Below are 19,814 nucleotides of genomic sequence, written 5' to 3'. Positions count from 1 at the left end.
TGAGCTGAAGTCGGACGCTTAACTGACTGAGCCACCCAGGCGCCCCTAAACATATATGTCTTATTACTAAATTACTATTCATGTGACTGTTCTCATTAGTGTTGTTTTTGGTAAGTCTCGTTAGCTCAATTAAATCTCTGTGTTTCATTATTTACATATTTCTTTAATTGTGTCTCATCTGGTATTGTTTCTTACATAATGAAATACAATGACCTTTATGATTTATAATGCAGTTTTTGGCATTTCTAGACAAAGTTTGCCCTGGTTTTATGACTCATTGTCTGGAACGAATTTAGTTCAGTATAAACCTCTAGGTCTTACATATTAGTAGAACTATTAAAGAATATACCTAATGCAGAAAACCTGCTTTGAAGTTAGATGTTTATAGAATGAAAGCACATTGATGGGAGAGGCTTACTTTCTTTAATACAGTTTTCCTTCATTTACTAGATTCTCCTGAATTATTTTGGAAACTATGTACCTAATGCATGGACACAGGATAATGGCTGCACTCTTTGTGACTTGGATACAATTGACTTGTCTACAGTAGATGTGAGTGGAAATGTGTGAAATGTCAGGAAGTGCAGTGATTTGTTGAAAGAACATTAGCTTATAGTTTTGATATATGGTAGATAATGCATTTATAAGGCTAAAACAGGATGACACAGAAAATTGCTAGAGTTTTGTATTTCTGAACTGTTTTTGAGAGTAAAACTGGCTAGTAATTGATCCCAATAAAAGGAGCTTGGTTGTTAATATTTAATATTAATCTTATTATGATTGGCTGCCCTTGTTTTTAGTCTGCCAACTTAGTCAAAGCATCGAGGAAAAAAAATGCTTCAGCATTTGTATTGACTAATATTATCTGTGCTTGATTTTTAAATTTGATGAGTTAAAAAATAATATATGATTATATAACTAAGAATTGTTTTAAGTATTTTGCATTAAATACTCCAACTAAACTTCACAAAATCTCTTAAGTAGGTAGTGCTGTTGACACAGTTTTACAAATGAAAAACTGAGGGACACGCAGATTAAGTAACTTGCTTAAGGGCACACAGTTTTTTTAGGCGTTGAAGGTGGGATTTGAATTTAGGCAGCCCGGCCGTAGACCCTGTATTTTTGACCACTGCAATTTTGCCTAGATGTCATATACACATTATATGCCAGACACAGTGCTACTTATAGGCGTATTTCATAGAGAATTATAACTAGTTTGAGGGTAAAGGAGCAATTAGAAATAATATTTATCTGTAGAACATTTGCATGCATTCTTCTGTCATCCATCAGAGCAGTTTCAGTGTATTCTATAGTAACGTATTTCTTCCAAAAAATTGCTCTTGTAACTTAGAAAACTGTTATTACATATATGAGCAGTTGGATTCTAGGGATGATTTTGTCATTAAGGCTGATTCTTTCCTTCATTCATCATAGGTTTATGGAGTCTCTACAGCATGCCAGATAAGTAGAACCAATATAAGCAAAAATAAAATTCCCAGTAATGTAGTTCTGGCAACTCCTGGATCCATGCAAATATAAAATACTCTCACTGTATAGAACCAAAGCTCCTGAATTTAAATACTTTCTATGCTTATCACTGTCTGAAAGGAGGACAAAGAGTAACTTGTGCATATATAGGAGCTTCTGAATAGAGCCTTACTTTCCTTGAAAATAAGACTTTTTGGCCGGTCTCTCAAATAACAAACTGAATGTTTCCTATCCGGAAAGAATGCCAGAATATTTTTGAATGAAGCTGCATCATGATGTTTAAAAATTCAACCTGATCTTTTCTGCAGAAAGTAGTGTTGTCCTTTGGAGGGAGGGTTAATGCTTTTTATCTGTTTGGTCTCCTTTTACATAAACTTTCTGGTGCAAAGATAGAAAAATATTTACTTTAAAATTTTTTATCTTATCACTATTAGTTTTTGCATATAGGAGTAAATCACTTGTTTCTTAAACTCTTTTGTCTGACAGACTGATAAAATATGTTAGAAAGGAAAGCTATTATATTTTGCTAAACAGATTTTTTATATGTTTTACATATTAGTTACTATGCAATAAGGATATAAAAATGAAAATTATATGGGTAGTTAAGATCTCAGGCCTACCATATTCTTGGATGTGGGCCATAGGTAAGTTTCTTTCTATATAAAGAAAGGGAGGGTTAAATGAAACTTTATGCATATATAAATGATATTTATATTTATAAATTGTATATGCATATGCAGTGCTAAGCCTTCAATCAGTGTTAACTGTTGTATTATCATTAGTATATAAAGCCAACTTAGATGGATAATGAAATTGTAGCATGTTGAAACCCAGGTCTTTACCTGTTAATTATGTGTTCTGAGTTGCTCAACTTCTCTAAATCCCATTTTCCTCATGTGTAAATTTGGAATAATAAATAACTTCTAAGGTTATTATGAAATGCAGATGAAATGTATTATATCATTTGATAAGGGAGAGTTGTGATCTACTTTTCACTTATTTCCTCTATTAAATTGAGAACTCCCAGAGGGTAGATATTTTGTCTTTAGTTGTTTGGATTTTTTATTCAATAATAAATATTTGGGTGAGTGAATGAATTTATAAAGAAGTAGAACAGTGTACAAGGTATACTTCAGTGCAAACAAATATTAACTTATAATCCAGATAACAGAAATATATGAGGCATCATGTGTGAAAAGATGGGAAATGAGGTACCTCATTCAGCACTTAACATATATGATATTTCTTAAAAACTTTAATCCTTAAATTCAGGTTTTAAGACATGTTTATTTTTAATTTTCTTAATTTTTTCAAATGTTTATTAATACTTTGAGAGAGAGAGAGAGACAGAGCACAAGCAGGGGAGGGGCAGAGAGAGAGGGAGACAGAATCCAAAGCAAGCTCCAGACTCCAAGCATTTAGCAGAGAGCCTGATGTGGGGATTGAACTCACAAGCTGTGAGATCACGACCTGAGCAGAAGTCGGACGCCCAACTGACTGAGCCATCCAGCTGCCTCAAGACATGTTTAAAAAAAGGCATTATAAAGAAATCTTTCATATAGTTTTGGTAATAACACTATTACATGGTCATTTACTTATGTTTCTGTCTTCCCCAACCATTTGTAAATTTTTCAAGACAGGAACTTTCACTCTTTGTCCTAAATGTTGCTTATCACAAGGACTGACAAATATAAAGAGTGTTTCAAAAGTTTTCATGCAATGAATGAAAGATAAACTATCCTATAATACATACCCAAACAGGTTTTTGAAAATCTATAAAAATAGAACAAGGTAAACTATAGTTTTCTCGTGTATAATAATGAAGCAAAATAAAGTACTGTCCATAAAATGAGATTAAAGGAAATATTCAAGGATAGAAATAAAGGCTCGAGAACTCCATGGTTGCTTTATTTGAGCTACAAATTAAATGCGGGACTTCCAAGCCATGGAAACCAAGAGAAACACAATTAGCATTATGGCTTCTTAGATGAAGATGTCAAAATAGATTCAGAACTGAAGGACATTTCTTTAAAGACTATCATAAAGGAAGCACTGAATAATAGAGTAAGCAATATCCTTTATTACATCCATGTAGTAAATAGGATAGTGAGTTTCCTCTTCAAACCTAAGTCATAATGCCAATACGTGATTGAGTAAAATCACTTTGATGGAGGCCATAAGATTGTATTTTACATGTTAGCGAATTGCCATGAGTCAATTCAGATTTAGCAGATTATATTGAAATGATATTGCCGGTATATTTTATGTTGTATTGATTAAGAATTAAGATTAATATTGATTAAGATTAAGAATTAAGAATAAATAAAATTAAGAATAAATCCAAAATAATAATAATTTGTTTTCATGTTTGCCGTAAAACAAAGGTCCATCCAAATGTAACAATAGGCGTTTTTATTGAACAACCAACCCCTTTCCTACCTCGATTTCTGGACATATTGTTGACACTGGATTACCCAAAAGAAGCACTTAAACTCTTTATTCATAATAAAGTAAGTATTTGAGCAATGAATATTTTATGTGAAAATTATTTTTTATCTTCTTTGGAAATACGTGTTATTATTTACTTATATAAATTTAGTGGGGAATTTTTGGAGTAATTACTGTCCTGCTTATGTCGAACCTAAGGATTTTAGAATCTGGAAACTATCATAATATTGGAATGAGCCACGTGAAACTCAGTTTTGTAGATCAAAAATGGTTGAATATCAGCTCATTTCATATGACTCAACTTAATATATATGTGAAGAAATGTCAAAGGTCCTTGTATTCCTTGCCTTTGGGTTTTATGGAATTTTCTTTTATGGAACTGGTCATTAAATTGTTTGCAGCTTAAGCTAACACCATAGCATCAGAACTTGAAATCGCTTCTAGATATAGTATTGTTTTGATTAATCACACAATGGCATGCTCTCCCCCAAAGGATTTTGATACTGTCATTTCCTCCAAAAATATACAGAACCTCCCCAACCCTCCCACATGTAATCTAAACTTAAAGACCCTTTTCTCAGAATTTTCCCATATATTTGTCTCTTTCCTGTTAAAACAATTGACACTTAACATATTCTAGAAAAATGCAATAGGTGTGAAGTATACTGTTTTCTCCCTTTTGTCCTAATGCTTTTGGTTTAATATTGTTCTTTCTTCCTAACGTTCATGTCAATTTATCATTTGCCTTTTCCAGGGAATATTTTAAATTCATAGAAAAAGTTTCATAGCTAAAAAAAGTTTAGAAGGGTGAATCATTGAGCATTTGCTCTGTAAAATGCATTGTAATGTATTTATATACATTAAAGTGTTTTGTTTTTATGTATTGTGTCTTTTATTTAGGTCTTCTTCCTTTTGTAGGACCTTCTTAATGGCAGAGGATTTTGCTTCCCTCCCCCCCCCTTTTTTATATATAAAATGAACTCTGTGTAGCTTTTATGCTTTATAAGTAGTTTTAACAAGCTGTGGAAAGCTTTCAAAAATACTTAGTGAGACTTGATACATAAAAAGCTCTGAAATGCTCTAATGTTGGATTATCTATGTTAGATAATCTTATCTAAATTTTAGCATAGTTGACTCACACTAATTTGATGACTTATATGTTGATAATTTTCCCATTATATTTTCTTATTGATAAAATTTTGTTAAACTTTACCTTCTTTTTGTAAAAACACAGTTTCATATGTGACCACTAATTTTTCTCTCTGGCTTTAAAGAGTATTAAAATATTTATTTTATAAAATATGATTGTATTTATAACTTAGATTAATGTCTATTATGTTTAGTAGGCATTTTTATGGATATTTTAAAGCACATGTCTAAGATTCTCAGGCCACAAACCATTTTCCTTCGAGTTAGAGCATTTTATAGCAGCCAGGATTTAAATATTGATTCGAGGACCTGTCTAGGAGTGGACGTCAGAAGAATTTTGAAGTATCTTCCATTGAAAAAAATATTGCTATGTATCTACTTTAGATTTTTCATGTGATATTGAAATTGAATTTGTTTAATATAGGTTATCATTTCATCTGTAATTGAGGAAATAATGTGAATTGTGGAATTGACAACTTTGAATGGGATGCCATCCCTATGTATGAACACTTCAGTCATCCTATTGTCATTTTGGCACTAATTTTTGACTTTTAAAATATGTTACAGGAAGTTTATCATGAAAAGGACATCAAGGTATTTTTTGATAAAGCTAAACATGAAATCAGTACTATAAAAATAGTAGGACCAGAAGAAAACCTAAGTCAAGCCGAAGCCAGAAACATGGGAATGTATGTTTTTTTGTTTTCTGTTTTCCTAATAAATCCCTATGCCTACTCCTTTCATAGGCTGGTCGATAATCACCTGTTTCTCTATCTCTACTACCAAACTTGATAGCAAGGACCAGACTATGACTTTCTTGTTCTTTGCTATATTTCCAGTGGCTAGCATAATGCTTGGTATATGACAGATGGTTATAATGTATGCTTGTCAAATGAATGAATAAATGATGAATAATGAATGAATGGAAATAAATGAGAAATAGTCTCTGCCCTCAAGGAGCCCACAGTTTAGTGGACATTAACGATACAGGTGCAATTATCTTTAACAAAAGTGAATGGAAGAAGTAGTAATTGAGGATGCAAAGTACTAAGAAAAGGAAAAGGAGAAATTACTTTCAACAGGCAAAATTGGTGAAGATACTTTAAAGAAGACAGCATTGCAGTGAGCCCTTAATAAAATATTAACTATCGTATTAGATGATGATGATAGTATTCAGATGATAGTAACTACTATATATGAGTAATTAATTCGTATGATAGTAACTACTATATATGAGTGCTTATACTGTGTGAGGCATTGTGGTAAATACCTTGCATGTAGTATCTTATTTATTCCTTTCAATAACCTATGAATTGGTTCTTTTTATTTTCAGTCTCTAGACAAGGAAACAGAGAGGTTAAATATGTTAAGCAAGTCTGCCCAGCCAGCTAGTGGAGGAGCTAGAAATCTTCATGGGCAGGAACTGTGTCCCATTTTTCTTTAAGTCTCAGTGCCTAGCACAGGGCCTGGCACAAAGTAGTAATTCATCAGCACTAATCAAATTAAACTACCAAGAGCTAATGTACAGCATGATGATTATAGCTCATAATTCTGTATCACATAGTTGAATGCTGATGAGAAAGTAGATCTAAAATGACCTCACAACAAAAGAGAAATGGTTACTGGGTGACGGGATGTAGGTCATAGCTAAGGCTATGGTCGTAATCATTTTGCAATATATAAAAGTATCAAATCAACACATTGTCTGCCTTATGCTTATACAATGATAAGTGTCCATTATATCTCAATAAACCTAGAAAAAAATGAAACAGAACAGAAAGTTTTCAAATGAAACAATGGGAAGACAGAATTTCAAAAAGCTGAAAAGCAATCCTTGACTGTGATAGGGTCAGAAACAGGCCATGTTCTTTTTTATTTATTTTTTAATTTTTAAATTTTTAAAATTTTTTATATTTTAATTATTTAATTTAATTTAATTTTATTTTATTAAATTTATTGTCAAATTAGTTTCCATACAATACCCAGTGCTCATCCCAAAAGATGCCCTCTTCAATGCCCATCACCTACTCTCCCCACCCTCCCACCCCCCATCAACCCTCAGTTTGTTCTCAGTTTTTAAGAGTCTCTTATGCTTTGGCTCTCTCCCACTCTAACCTCTTTTTTTTTTTTCCTTCCCCTCCCCCATGGGTTTCTGTTAAGTTTCTCAGGATCCACATAAGAGTGAAAACATATGGTATCTGTCTTTCTCTGTATGGCTTATTTTACTTAGCATCACACTCTCCAGTTCCATCCACGTTGCTACAAAGAGCCTATTTCATTCTTTCTCATTGCCACATAGTACTCCATTGTGTATATAAACCACAATTTCTTTATCCATTCATCAGTTGATGGACATTCAGGCTCTTTCCATAATTTGGCTATTGTTGAGAGTGCTGCTGTAAACATTGGGGTACAAGTGCCCCTATGCATCAGTACTCCTGTATCCCTTGGGTAAATTCCTAGCAGTGCTACTGTTGGGTCATAGGGTAGGTCTATTTTTATTTTTTTTGAGGAACCTCCACACTGTTTTCCAGAGTGACTGCACCAATTTGCATTCCCACCAACAGTGCAAGAGGGTTCCCGTTTCTCCACATCCTCTCCAGCATCTATAGTCTCCTGATTTGTTCATTTTGGCCACTCTGACTGGCATGAGGTGATATCTGAGTGTGGTTTTGATTTGTATTTCCCTGATGAGGAGCGACGTTGAGCATCTTTTCATGTGCCTGTTGGCCATCTGGATGTCTTCTTTAGGGAAGTGTCTATTCATGTTTTCTGCCCATTTCTTCACTGGATTATTTGTTTTTTGAGTGTGGAGTTTGGTGAGCTCTTTATAGATTTTGGATACTAGCTCTTTGTCTGATATGTCATTTGCAAATATCCTTTCCCATTCCATTGGTTGCCTTTTAGTTTTGTTGATTGTTTCTTTTGCTGTACAGAAGTTTTTATCTTCATGAGGTCCCAGTAGTTCATTTTTGCTTTTAATTCCCTTGCCTTTGGGGATGTGTCAAGTAAGAAATGTATGTTTTAATCAATTTAGGTTAAACAATTTCTAAATTGTTTAGATTTTAGCTCATAATTGAGCTAAATTCTAAAGAAGCTTAAAGAAAAACAACTTTTCTTCAAAATTAGTATCCTAAACTTGGGTGTCTCGACTGTCTTGTGTGCATGTCTGTTTGTGTATGTTCATGAGCACACCTCGAATGTTAGACTCTATCTGTGTTTGTGTGTATTTATGTGTAAAAGCCAATGGATATTATATATATAGAGAGATGGAAAGATATATTATGGGTAAGAGTCAACATATTTAATCAGACTATTATCTGGACTTTAGATCAAGATTTTTAAAATTACTCAGACAGGTCCTCCTGGCTGGATCAGTCAGAAGAGTATGTGACCCCTGATCTCTGGGTTGTGAGTTACAGCCCCACATTGGGGGTAGAGATTAATTAAAATAAGAAATAAAAAAGTTATTCAGACAAATGAATAGTATGACTGATATAACAGTGATTTAGATGTTGACTATCTGAAGGTTTGCATGGTAAAAATGTGTGTTTCAGACTGAAAAGGGTATTCCTCCTTTCTAGTCACCAAATGATCTCGATAATACCATAACCCTCAGAAGAAATTTTTTAGGTCCTTTGTTTAGCCCGTTTAATACTGCAGACTGCAATTTTACTAGTAAAATTCTGATAATAATAAAAACAATGATTTCTCCGTGAATGTTGATTAGATATGCCAGCAGTGGGTTAAGTCCTGCTGAGAAAAAGGTGAATGAGTCATGGTGACCTCTCATCTTGTGCTGTGGAAGCTCAGAGCTCAGAGTGCTGGATAGTGCCTGATGTGGGAGTAAAGGGATAGGCAGGAAAGCAAGCCTCAGAAAGACCAAACTGATGGTTTCATAGTTTATTCACTGGAGAATACCTTGGATCCAAATTCAGAACTTATTTTTATTTATTTATTTTTTTAAATATACTCTGTTGTGTCTGGCTTCTTTGGCTCAGCACAGTGTTCTCTCATTCACTCATGTCATTGTAGTTATTAGCAGTTCATTCCTTTTCATCGCTAACTAATATTCTATCATATGAATATACCACAAGTGCATTTTCCACTTGCTTGTTGCTAGACATTAGGTCATGTCCAGTTTAGAGCCATTTGAATAAGATTGTTAATGAAGATTCCTTATAAGAGGTGTATATGTGTATGTGGACCTATTTGGCTTTAGTATGTTTTGGGAAAATATGAAGGAGTAGACTAACTAGGACATAGGGTTAGAGTAGATGTATGTTTAATTTTATAAGAAACGACTGAATAGTCCTCCAAGATAGTCGTACCATCGTACGCACCTGGCAGCAATGTAACAGACCTCTGTCTGCTCCACATTTGTCAACAGTTGATATTGCCCATCTTTTTTATTTTAGCCACTTTATTGTGTATCTTATTGCAATTGTTATTTAATTCCCTGAAGACTAATTCATATGTCTTCATTTGTGGAGTCTCTATTTACATCTTTTTGTGCATTTTCATTTACATTGGGTTGTCTTTTTTGTTATTAATTTGTAGGAGTTCATTATATAATCTGTCTAGAAGAGGGTTGTATGGGTGTGTGTCTGTGTGTACAATGTTTTGTGAATATGCGTTTCATTCTGTGGCTTGGTCTTTTAATTTCTTAGTGCTGTCTTTTGATGAGAAGAAATGTGAATTTCAATAAAATTCCATTTCTCTCTTTTTTTCTTTTATGCTTTGTGCTTATTGAATTTATTTTCTATTTAAGAAGTCTTTCTTATTCCAATGTCATGAACTATTCTTTGGAATTTTATAATCTTTATTGTTTTAGCATTTATGTTTAAGATGTTTCAATCTATGGTTCATTCTGAATATATTTTTGTGTTTGGAGTGAAGTAGAGGTCAAATTTTATTCTTTACAAATGAAATTCCAGTTGTTTCAACACCCTTTTTTTTTATTTTAAGGTTTTTCTTTTCCTATTTAGTTGACTTGGCTTTGTCAAAAATCGATTAGCTGAATATTTATGAGTGACTGTGAACTCTCTTTTCTGTTTCATTGATCTTAGACCAATGCCACACTTTATTACCAGGGATTTATATTAATCTTGAAATCAAGTAGTAAACTTCCTTCAATTTTTTTTCTAAAATAATTTTGGCTGTTTTGTTTTTATTTTATTTATTTCATTTATTTAATTGATATAATTCACTTATAACATACTAGCTTTAGATGTACTACATAATGATTCAATATTTGTATACACTGTGAAATGATGACCACCATAAGTCTGTAGTTACCATCCGTCACCATATATAATTACAAAATTTAAAGAAAATTTTCTCTAATTTTTTGCACAACTTTAGCAAAGTTTCATGTCTGCTGTCCTATATGACAGTTGCTTAGAAACAAATGGGGTATAAGGATACATACTGACAGTAGCAGAAAGTGAGGACTAGGATTAACAGTGGAGGAGAGGAGCTTGAAAGCAGAGAGCCCCAAATGTAAAAACCATAATACTTGAAAGCATTTCACGTGTATAACAAGTAGCTCCTTCTTTGTTGTTCCTGATAATAATGCTACAGACACTACCAAGAAGAACATATATCATAGTCCATGACCCCTGATAATAAGCAGGGGAGTAGATATCTTAGAATTCTATGCAAATCAAGATTAAAAATTATTGATACCTAAAGAGTTATACATTTGTATCTCCAAATATACTTAAAATTAAGTTGTTGGATAAGCAAGATTTTGCACTGTGTGTGTGTGTGTGTGTGTGTGTGCGCGCGCGCGCGCGCGCGCGCGCGCGCGTGTGCAAAAAGCATTTTGATTTGTGGAAAACGTTGTTGATAAATACATGGAGATAAATTGTGTTTCCTTTTCAGAGAGGACTAAATACTAAATTCTAAATTGTCATTCTGACTGGATATTTTATGTCTTAAATCTTTTAGTGGCTTGAAAATGTATTTCACTTAACCTAAAATTTTTGGTGTTGATTTACATATGAATATGTATGTTGACAAACTATTTTGCAATTTAAGACAATATCCCTTTGGATATTGTCTAACTATTTTAATTAGAAAAAAATATGTGAGAGAAACCTTATTTTATATATAAGCTTTATGTTGACATTTTCTAACCAGCAAATATATATTTTATCTAATTATTATTTCCTTTTCAATGTTAGGGATTTTTGCCGTCAGGATGAAAGCTGTGATTATTATTTCAGTATCGATGCAGATGTTGTTTTGACAAATCCAAGGACCTTAAAAATTTTGATTGAACAAAACAGGTACTACATAAAATTCATGTCGATTTATTTAAAATAACAATCATTTTCTGTGTCTATGTGGGCACACTATACTTATCTGTGTTTAGTGAATTGAGGGGAATCCCATGAAGTTATTTTCTATACCTTATAACTTTCAATTCTGATTAGTTTTCTTTTAAAGGAGTCAAAAAGAAAACAACCTGATGAAAATTAGAAGTATTTAATATTAGTTACAATCACAAATGCAATGTTTATCAATTATAGTTGGATTATTTTTCTGTTTAAAGCTAGATGAAATTATGATCTATTTGGAAAATTTGGAATTTTTTTCTCTGTAGGTATTTTTAAATTAGAATTCATAAAACCTATGATCTTTTGAAAAGTTATTGCAAACAGAGATCTAAGTTCTTAGAATTTGAAAAAAAATTTCAGAGATCTGTGATTTTATTTAGTATTGAACTAATGATTATTACTCAGCAGTACCTATTTTTATTTAACTGAAGTGTGAAAAAGACACCATCTATACCAGCTTATAATGATATTAATCATTTATTATATTACTCCTATTCCTATTAATACTTATTAATCCTCTTATCAATAGCATAGCATACCTTTAATATGTGCTCATTAAATGACCTGTATTGTTTTTAAGTGTGTTTATATATATTAACACAGTATGTGCTTATTAAATGACCAGTATTGTTTTTAAGTATGTTTATATATATGAACACAATTAGCAAATAGAATGGCTAACAGTGAAATGTTAGAATTACTGTTTTTATTTTTTAGTAAAATATATAAGAAATCTGTTATGCTATTCTAACCTACTCTGTATGTAATATAATTTGCCAATTTGAGAATTTAGTTATTACTTCAAAATCCAAGATCTCTTAGTATTAATCTCTATATACAGCCCCACTGTATATCTAGCAATAGATGCTTATCTATCTAAGATAACTATCTATAAGTTACAAGTAATTTTCAAAACATATGAATAAGGATTTGGAAATAAGGCAAAGAAAAGCATTTAGGTTATCCTAGAGATAAAGGGAAGGGCTATAGTTGTAATTTGTAACTCTTAAAACCTAGTGGAATTCAGTAATATTATCTTGAATTTGTAGTGTTAATTGCCTCTTAACTTTGATTTAAATTCAATATTGTGGAATGCACGTTTTAAAAATAATCTTTGTATGTTTTTACTATATATGACACTTTTGTAGGTACTTACTATTCTTTTAGTGAACTATTTAATGAATTTATACTATGGATTAAGCATATATCCCCTTTAATATTAACCTAATGTTTTAAACCTTGTAACAAATAAAATTACCTCATAAGTAACTCAGCTGCCATCTGGGGCCATTGTTCTTGAAGTGCCAGTAAAACTCAGGATATTTCTCCAATTCCATAAATTTCTGTTACTGATCAAAGGTTTTGGTTCGTATGACATTTGTGGTTCTTGCTCCTGTATCCAAACATGTAATTTTCAGAAAAAATTTACATCTACCAAAAATGTTGTGAGATTTAGTAGACTGAAAGTTAGAGGGACGGGGATGGGTCACATCATAGGGCATGTGGCTTTCTAGCATCTCATCAGCTCTTTTCCCTTTCCTCTTCCTATCTCTGCCATTTACTGCCTTGCTCCAAATTTTACTCCTTCAGTAATATCGTGTAATTCAGCATCCCCTAGCTGCCATCCTGATACAGGAGTCCCCATTATCCACAGAGGATATGTTCCAAAACCCCAGTGGATTCCTGAAACTGCAGATAGTACCAATCGCTATGCATACTATGTTTTTTCCTATATATACATACCTACGTAAAAATTTAATTTCTAAATCAGTCACGGTAAGAGATTAATGACCATAATAAAATAGAACAATTATAACAAAATGCTATAATAAAAATAAAATATGTGAATGAAGTCTCTCTCAAAATATCTTCCTGTTCTGTACTCACCCTTCTTGTGATGATGTGAGATGATAAAATGCCAGTGCATGAGATGAAGTGAGGTGAATGACGCAGGCAGTATGATGTAGCATTAGGCTTCTATTGATCTGATGATTCACCGTAAGGAGTATCATCTGCTTCTGGACGATGGTTGACCCTGGGATAATTGAAACCATGGAAAGTGAAACCATGGGTAAGGGGGCCTACTGTATTTCAATACTCAAAAATATTGAGGCACACTGCAGACAGAGTTTGATTTCCATTTCTTTGCCCAGCCTTCTTTGGGAGGCAGCTGGGATTATAAATTACAAGATTTTTTAAATATATATTTGATCTTGTCAGTTATTACCTTTGAATTATTTCTTTTTTTTTACCATTGAATTATTTCTTAAATCAACATAATATATGTTCTTAAATCAACACATTATATCTTATATTGTAGATATTCTAAACAAAACAGAATATAAGTGTTTTTGGTTAACATTTCATTTTAAAAGGAACCAGGAAAAATAAACCAAAATAACCATTTTGTATGGTATGTCTTTATAGACTGTGTTTCACTTTTCTGTGAGTAAGAGAAAGGGCACACCTGGTCTTCTCAAGACTGGAGTGTTATGAAATAGTTTTTTTGTTGAGAATACCTGGTTCATAAACTTCCTCATGGAGGCGTTGTGTGAGGTTTTCTTTTTTTTCTTTTTTCCTTTTTTTAAATTTAAATGTTAGTTAACGTAAAGTGCAATATTGGTTTCAGGAGTAGAATTTAGTGATTCATCACTTATGTACAACACCAACTGCTCATCCCAACAAGTGCCCTCCTTAGTACCCATCACCCATCTAGCCCATTTCCCACCCACCTCCCTCCATTAACCCATTGGTGTTTCTCCATCATTAAGAGTCTCTTGTGGTTTGCTTTTGTCTTCTCTTACCCCTACCCTTCCCATACATTCATCTGTTTTGTTTCTTAAATTCTGCATATGAGTGAAATCATGTATTATTTATCTTTCTCTGACTTATTTCACTTAGTACAATACACTCTAGCTCCATCCCCATCGTTGCAAATGCCAAGATTTCATTTTTTGATGGCTGAGTAATATTCCATTCTTTTTTTAAATTTTAAATATGTTTTTAAGTTTATTTATTTTGACAGAGAGAGAAAGCACAAGCAGGGGAGGGGCAGAGAGAGAGGGAGAGAATTTCAAGCAGGTTCCTTGCCGTCAACTCAGAGCCTGATGCAGGGCTCGATCTCATGAAGTGTAAGATCATGACCTGAGCTGAAATCAAGAGTCAGATGCTTAACCAACTGAGACACACAGGTACCCCAGTAATATTCCATTCTCACACCATACACAGAAATAAATGCAAAATGGCTTATGAAAGACCTCAGCGTGAGACAGGAAACAATCAAATCCTAGAGGAGAACACAGCCACCAACTTCTTTGACCTTGGCCCCAGCAACTTCTTACTAGACACGTTGCCAAAGACAAGGGAAACAAAAGCAAATATGACCTATTGGGACCTTATCAACATAAAAAGCTTCTGCACAGTGAAGGAAACAATCCACAAAACTAGAAGGTAGCCTATGGAATGGGAAAAGATATTTGCAAACGACATATCTGATAAAGCATTAGTGTCCAAAATCTGTAAAGAACTTACCAAACTAACTCCTGAATAACAAACAACTCAGTTAAGAAATGGGCATAACACATGAATAGACACTTTTCCAAAGAAGACATATAGATGGCTAACAGACATAGGAAAAGATGCTCAGTATCACTCCTTTTCAGGGAACTACAAATAAACCACAATGATATATGACCTCTCACCTGTCAGAATGGCTAAAATCAATAACACAAGAAACAGTAGGTGTTGACAAGGATGAAGGGAAACCCTCTTACACTGTTGGTGGGAATGCAACCTGGTGCAGCCACTCTCAAGAACAGTATGGAGGTTTCTAAATAAACTAAAAATAAAACTACTCTATGATCCAGCAATTGCACTCTTAGTTATTCACCCAAAGGACACAAAAGTACAGATTCGAAGGGTGCATGCAGCACAAAGTTTATAGCAGCATTATCAACAATGGCCAAACTATGGAGAGAGTCCAAATATCCATCAACTGTTGAATGGATAAAGACGTGTGAGATTTTCGTAAAAACTGACACCACCAGGGGTGCTTGGGTGGCTTCGTCAGTTAAGCTTCCACCTGACTCTTGGTTTTGGCTCAGGTCATGATCTCACATTTCTTGAGATACAGCCTCACATCAGGGTCTGCACTGATAGCGCAGAGCCTGCTTGGGATTTTCTCTCTACCTCTCTCTCTCTGTCCTTCCCCTTTGTGCATCCTCTCTCTGTCTCTCAAAATAAACTTAAAAAAAAATGGCCACTACTATAGTTCATTTCATTTTAAAAGTAATTCTAGAGCAGCTTCGGATTTTGTTACCTCATTTGGAAAGTGTTAACACATTATAAATTAGATTTTCCTAAGAAAAATGTGACTTATTTTGAATTTGTAATACGTGCTTTTCTCAAAGGGACTACTTTCCTGGTAGGTAGTCAGATCGAGTGCTATGGCAATTACCACCTATTTTGTTTTTTACAGTAGTTGAAGGACCAGAAGAATGTTCAGTGTTGCCAGGCTAGCACAACCCATTTTATAAGTTATAAAAAAAATTAAAAAAGAAACATACTTTAAAGTGATTCAGGACTTAACTTTAGGAAAACTGGCATATTTATAAAAATCTAACCTCATCTTTATTCATTTTTTCACTCAACAAATATTTATTGAATAATTGAATACGCCAGGGACTATTATGTCTTCTCAATGACGGTGAAAATATTTGATTTCATTTAGCATAATTTCTGAACTACTTAACATAATTAAATAATGGAAGTAGTTTGACTTATTTTAAAAGTCACTTTTAGACTTTCATTAGCATTTTCAATTTTTCTTTTTTGTTACTTGTTTTAAGAAAATTAGTGTGCTTAAGAAAAAGTGGAAAGAAATTCTCGTTTTTCTTTTATTTTTTTCTTCATTTCTTATTTATTTTTATTTAATTTTTAGTTAGTTAACTTACAGTGCAATATTGGTTTCAGGAGTAGAATTCAGTGTTTTGGACTTACCATGTGTGTATTGAATGAACTTTAGTGTTTTGGTGTCATGCTAAGCCCAAAACACACAATTCAGCACTAACTTAAGTATAAATAATTTCTTGGATTTGCTTTTCTCTCACGCTGTCTTTAGAAAGATCATTGCCCCTCTTGTAACTCGTCATGGAAAACTGTGGTCCAACTTCTGGGGCGCTTTGAGTCCTGATGGATACTATGCTCGATCGGAAGATTATGTAGATATTGTTCAAGGGAATAGAGTGTAAGTTACTTGATCTACTCTTTTACTGTAAAAGTGCCATAATCTCAAAATGTGGTCTTGTTAACATTACCTGAATTTTTATTCCTCTTTTCTTTGTGATTAATGGAAATTTGAAAACCTGGAATCCTGAAATACTGGTGTAAAACTAATATTAAAAGAATCTGTTTTTGAAATTCTAAATCTTCACAGGAACAAACTTCCTGCTGTGGGAAATGTAGGAGACACTACATGGTTAATAGGGGCAGCCAGAGATAGCTGTCGGAGGAGTAGTAGTATTTAGTTCGAAGTTTAGAAAAGGAATTTTGTTCAGCTGATTTTTCTAGCGCCCAGGATGAAAATTGTTTTGATAGCTTTTAAAATTTACAAGGTAACCAACAAAAACAATACCAAAGGCCATAACTTTCCACCATTTCCTACGGCAAGAGTTTTGTGTGAAATAGGTAGTATTCTACTTTAAAGATCACTTTCTTCACTAATGTCTGGTTTCCATTTCTAGAGTTTGAAAAGAATATGCTTGCTACAAAGTGTGTGCATGATTGATACCTGTTTCAGAGACAACAGTTGGTATTTTTTAGACTAAAAAATATCACAAATGTAATAGTGTGGTTTTGCTAAGGTAAGATAGAGAGGCATGTTATCTTTTATTTTTTCTACAGATGATGGACCAGAGGCCATCTTCACTGAGTGTTAAGGGCTTTGCCTAATTTCTCAGATGCATCCACCCACTTAAAAGCGAAAACATTCTTTCATGAGTAAATATACGTGCCCCTAAATTTAGAGTAAAAAACCCCACACATTTATTGTTGAACAGCTGAGTATGAAAAAGATGTTTCGCTTGTGAAAATAGTAATAAATTTGAATAATACAAATATGATAAAAGCTTTTGTTAGCTGTGGTTAAGGAGCATGATAGCTGAGAAAACACTATTCAGATCATATACTATTGTTTCAAAGTACTTTTATCGTCTCTCTGAGGATTTGTATAGACCAAATGCCTGATACTATCTGTGGGTATAGCAGAAATAAGGGCTCACAGAAGTGGAATAGAGAATTTATGTTTCATTTAAGTTGCTTTAGGCACTGGTGATATTTTGTGCAGCTTTCTGTCACTGTTGTTTAAAGTGTAAGAAAAAGAATATGGGAGAGGCTTTTGATCTAGTTAATACAAGAATGCACTTCATGGCCAAAAGCTACATGAAGGAATGACATCTTATGACATGTACACATGTAGGGGTGTGTGTGTGTGTGTGTGTGTGTGTGTGTGTGTGTGTGTGTGTTTCTTCAAAACTGAGACACTGCCTATTCCCCCAGTGATAAATTTCTGAAATCAGATGACACATTGTATATTTTTATGGCTGTTTCCTTTGAGGCTCCTCTAGCAAGACTAAGTGAAATGATATTCCTTTTAATATCTAACTACATTTCCTTGGTCAAGATCTTTCCTTTTTGTTCTCTAAAAGCAACAGGCATATGCCTTCAGGCGAAACCTTACTTGCTGTTCTTAGGAAATGAGTCATGTTCAGAATGAGAAGACAAATGTGGGGAAGAATAAAGGACAAAATAGTGTCTCTCAACACGCATGTACTTCTAGCTATATTTTTTCTTATCTTCTCTTTCTACAGAAATTTGAGCTGGCTTAGTGAATTTCCAGAGAATATATTTTAGGAAAATTTTAGGTTGTATTCAGTGGTGTGCTGGTGAATGTGTAACAACTGGATCTTGGGGTTGAGGGATGCCCTGATTTGTAGTGTTTGCCAGTTTCTGTGATGTAAATGCTCCTGCCATGGCTGATTTCAAGCTTCCAACATGAAGTCACTGAGTCTAGACTTGGGAAGTGAAGCTAAGTGTTCTGGGAGCCAGTGTGAGCTGGTTGCAGTACACCATAGGGTGTGTGTGTGTGTGTGTGTGTGTGTGTGTGTGTGTGTGTGAGATTATTTTTGCTATCACTCTGCTTGATCCTAAGTGGAAATACTTTCTGTGTTATAATCTAACAATGACATGAAGGATTATAGTCAAAATGCTAAACAGATAACAGTCTTAAAGTGAAGTTTATATAAGGAGTTAGTATTTATCAAATAAACATGTAGTGTGTAACAAGTAATGTCATAGATGTGTGTGCGTATATTTTAAATATCATAAAATGTGTTTGCATTTGCATGTAATTTGATTCAATAATTTATATATACAAAATTTAAAAACATACAGGGCACTTATTTTAAAAACATAAAAATAAACCTTTAAATATATATATATTTTAATTTCTGGTATTTTGGAATGTTTTTTCTTTACTTTCAGAGGGATATGGAATATCCCATACATGGCTAACGTGTACTTAATTAAGGGAAAGACGCTCCGATCAGAGATGAATGAAAGGAACTATTTTGTTCGTGATAAATTGGATCCTGATATGGCTCTGTGCCGAAATGCTAGAGAAATGGTAGGGTATACAATGATGGCTTGCTTGAATGTTCTTATAAAGTGGCCTGCTTTACCAGTTGATGTGTCATTGTTTTGATGCTCCTTTTCTTTCTAATTTGTAAGTACTAGCCAATTTTTTTGCTTCTTTATTGAAAAAAACTGGGAGAAGTTATAGAGCATAATTTGTGACCATTTGTAGAAACAGTTTGAAAAATGTTAGCTTTGGTGCTTAGGCTAACTCATAAACAACAAAAAGATTTCAGTCACAAACATGGATTTGTTGCAAATCAGCTTTGCATTTCTAAGAAATCATGTTTACTTTCATTCAAAATTTTATAGTGGAAACCTGACCTAGTTAAATTAATTAGATAAGTCTGGGTGAAACAATCCTTTACACATTTAAGAAGAACACACTTTTGTTCTGAAATCAATGTCTCCATTATTTCTGTTGTTACAAACTGCACACTGCTCAAAAGGCGCTCCTCACCACTATACTAGGAGAAGGCATGAGTTACGGAGTGTATTTGATCTGTGTGACAAGTAACGATACATTGTTTTTCTACAAATATACTTTCATTGTAGAATTTTAATGATCGTGGAAAATAGTTTGTTTTTCAAAATGTGTAAATGTTGTAAAGCCTGTTTGTATAGTTTTCTGTTTTAGAAATGATTGGGTTATTTTATTCAAATTTACATATACAAATGTGATTTTGGAAAAAATCA

At 33.4% G+C, this 19,814-nt stretch overlaps 1 protein-coding gene across 2 annotated transcripts in view; it reads left to right on the top strand.

Annotated features, from left to right (window-relative positions):
• The window catches only part of PLOD2 (procollagen-lysine,2-oxoglutarate 5-dioxygenase 2), a 101,733-nt gene that overhangs the window by 73,178 nt on the left and 8,741 nt on the right, over positions 1–19,814 (top strand). For both annotated transcript variants that reach the window (XM_047875969.1, XM_047875968.1), the window contains exons 8-13: positions 451–552; positions 3,873–3,998; positions 5,653–5,774; positions 11,274–11,378; positions 16,549–16,674; positions 18,969–19,110. In XM_047875969.1, coding sequence (XP_047731925.1) covers positions 451–552; positions 3,873–3,998; positions 5,653–5,774; positions 11,274–11,378; positions 16,549–16,674; positions 18,969–19,110 — 723 coding nt within the window. The remainder of the gene's footprint in view (positions 1–450; positions 553–3,872; positions 3,999–5,652; positions 5,775–11,273; positions 11,379–16,548; positions 16,675–18,968; positions 19,111–19,814) is intronic.

This window comes from Prionailurus viverrinus, chromosome C2 (assembly GCF_022837055.1).
Source record: "Prionailurus viverrinus isolate Anna chromosome C2, UM_Priviv_1.0, whole genome shotgun sequence".
Taxonomy (NCBI): domain Eukaryota; kingdom Metazoa; phylum Chordata; class Mammalia; order Carnivora; family Felidae; genus Prionailurus; species Prionailurus viverrinus.
The sequence above is the reverse complement of the archived record's forward strand: the minus strand, read 5'-3'. Positions and strand labels throughout refer to the sequence as shown.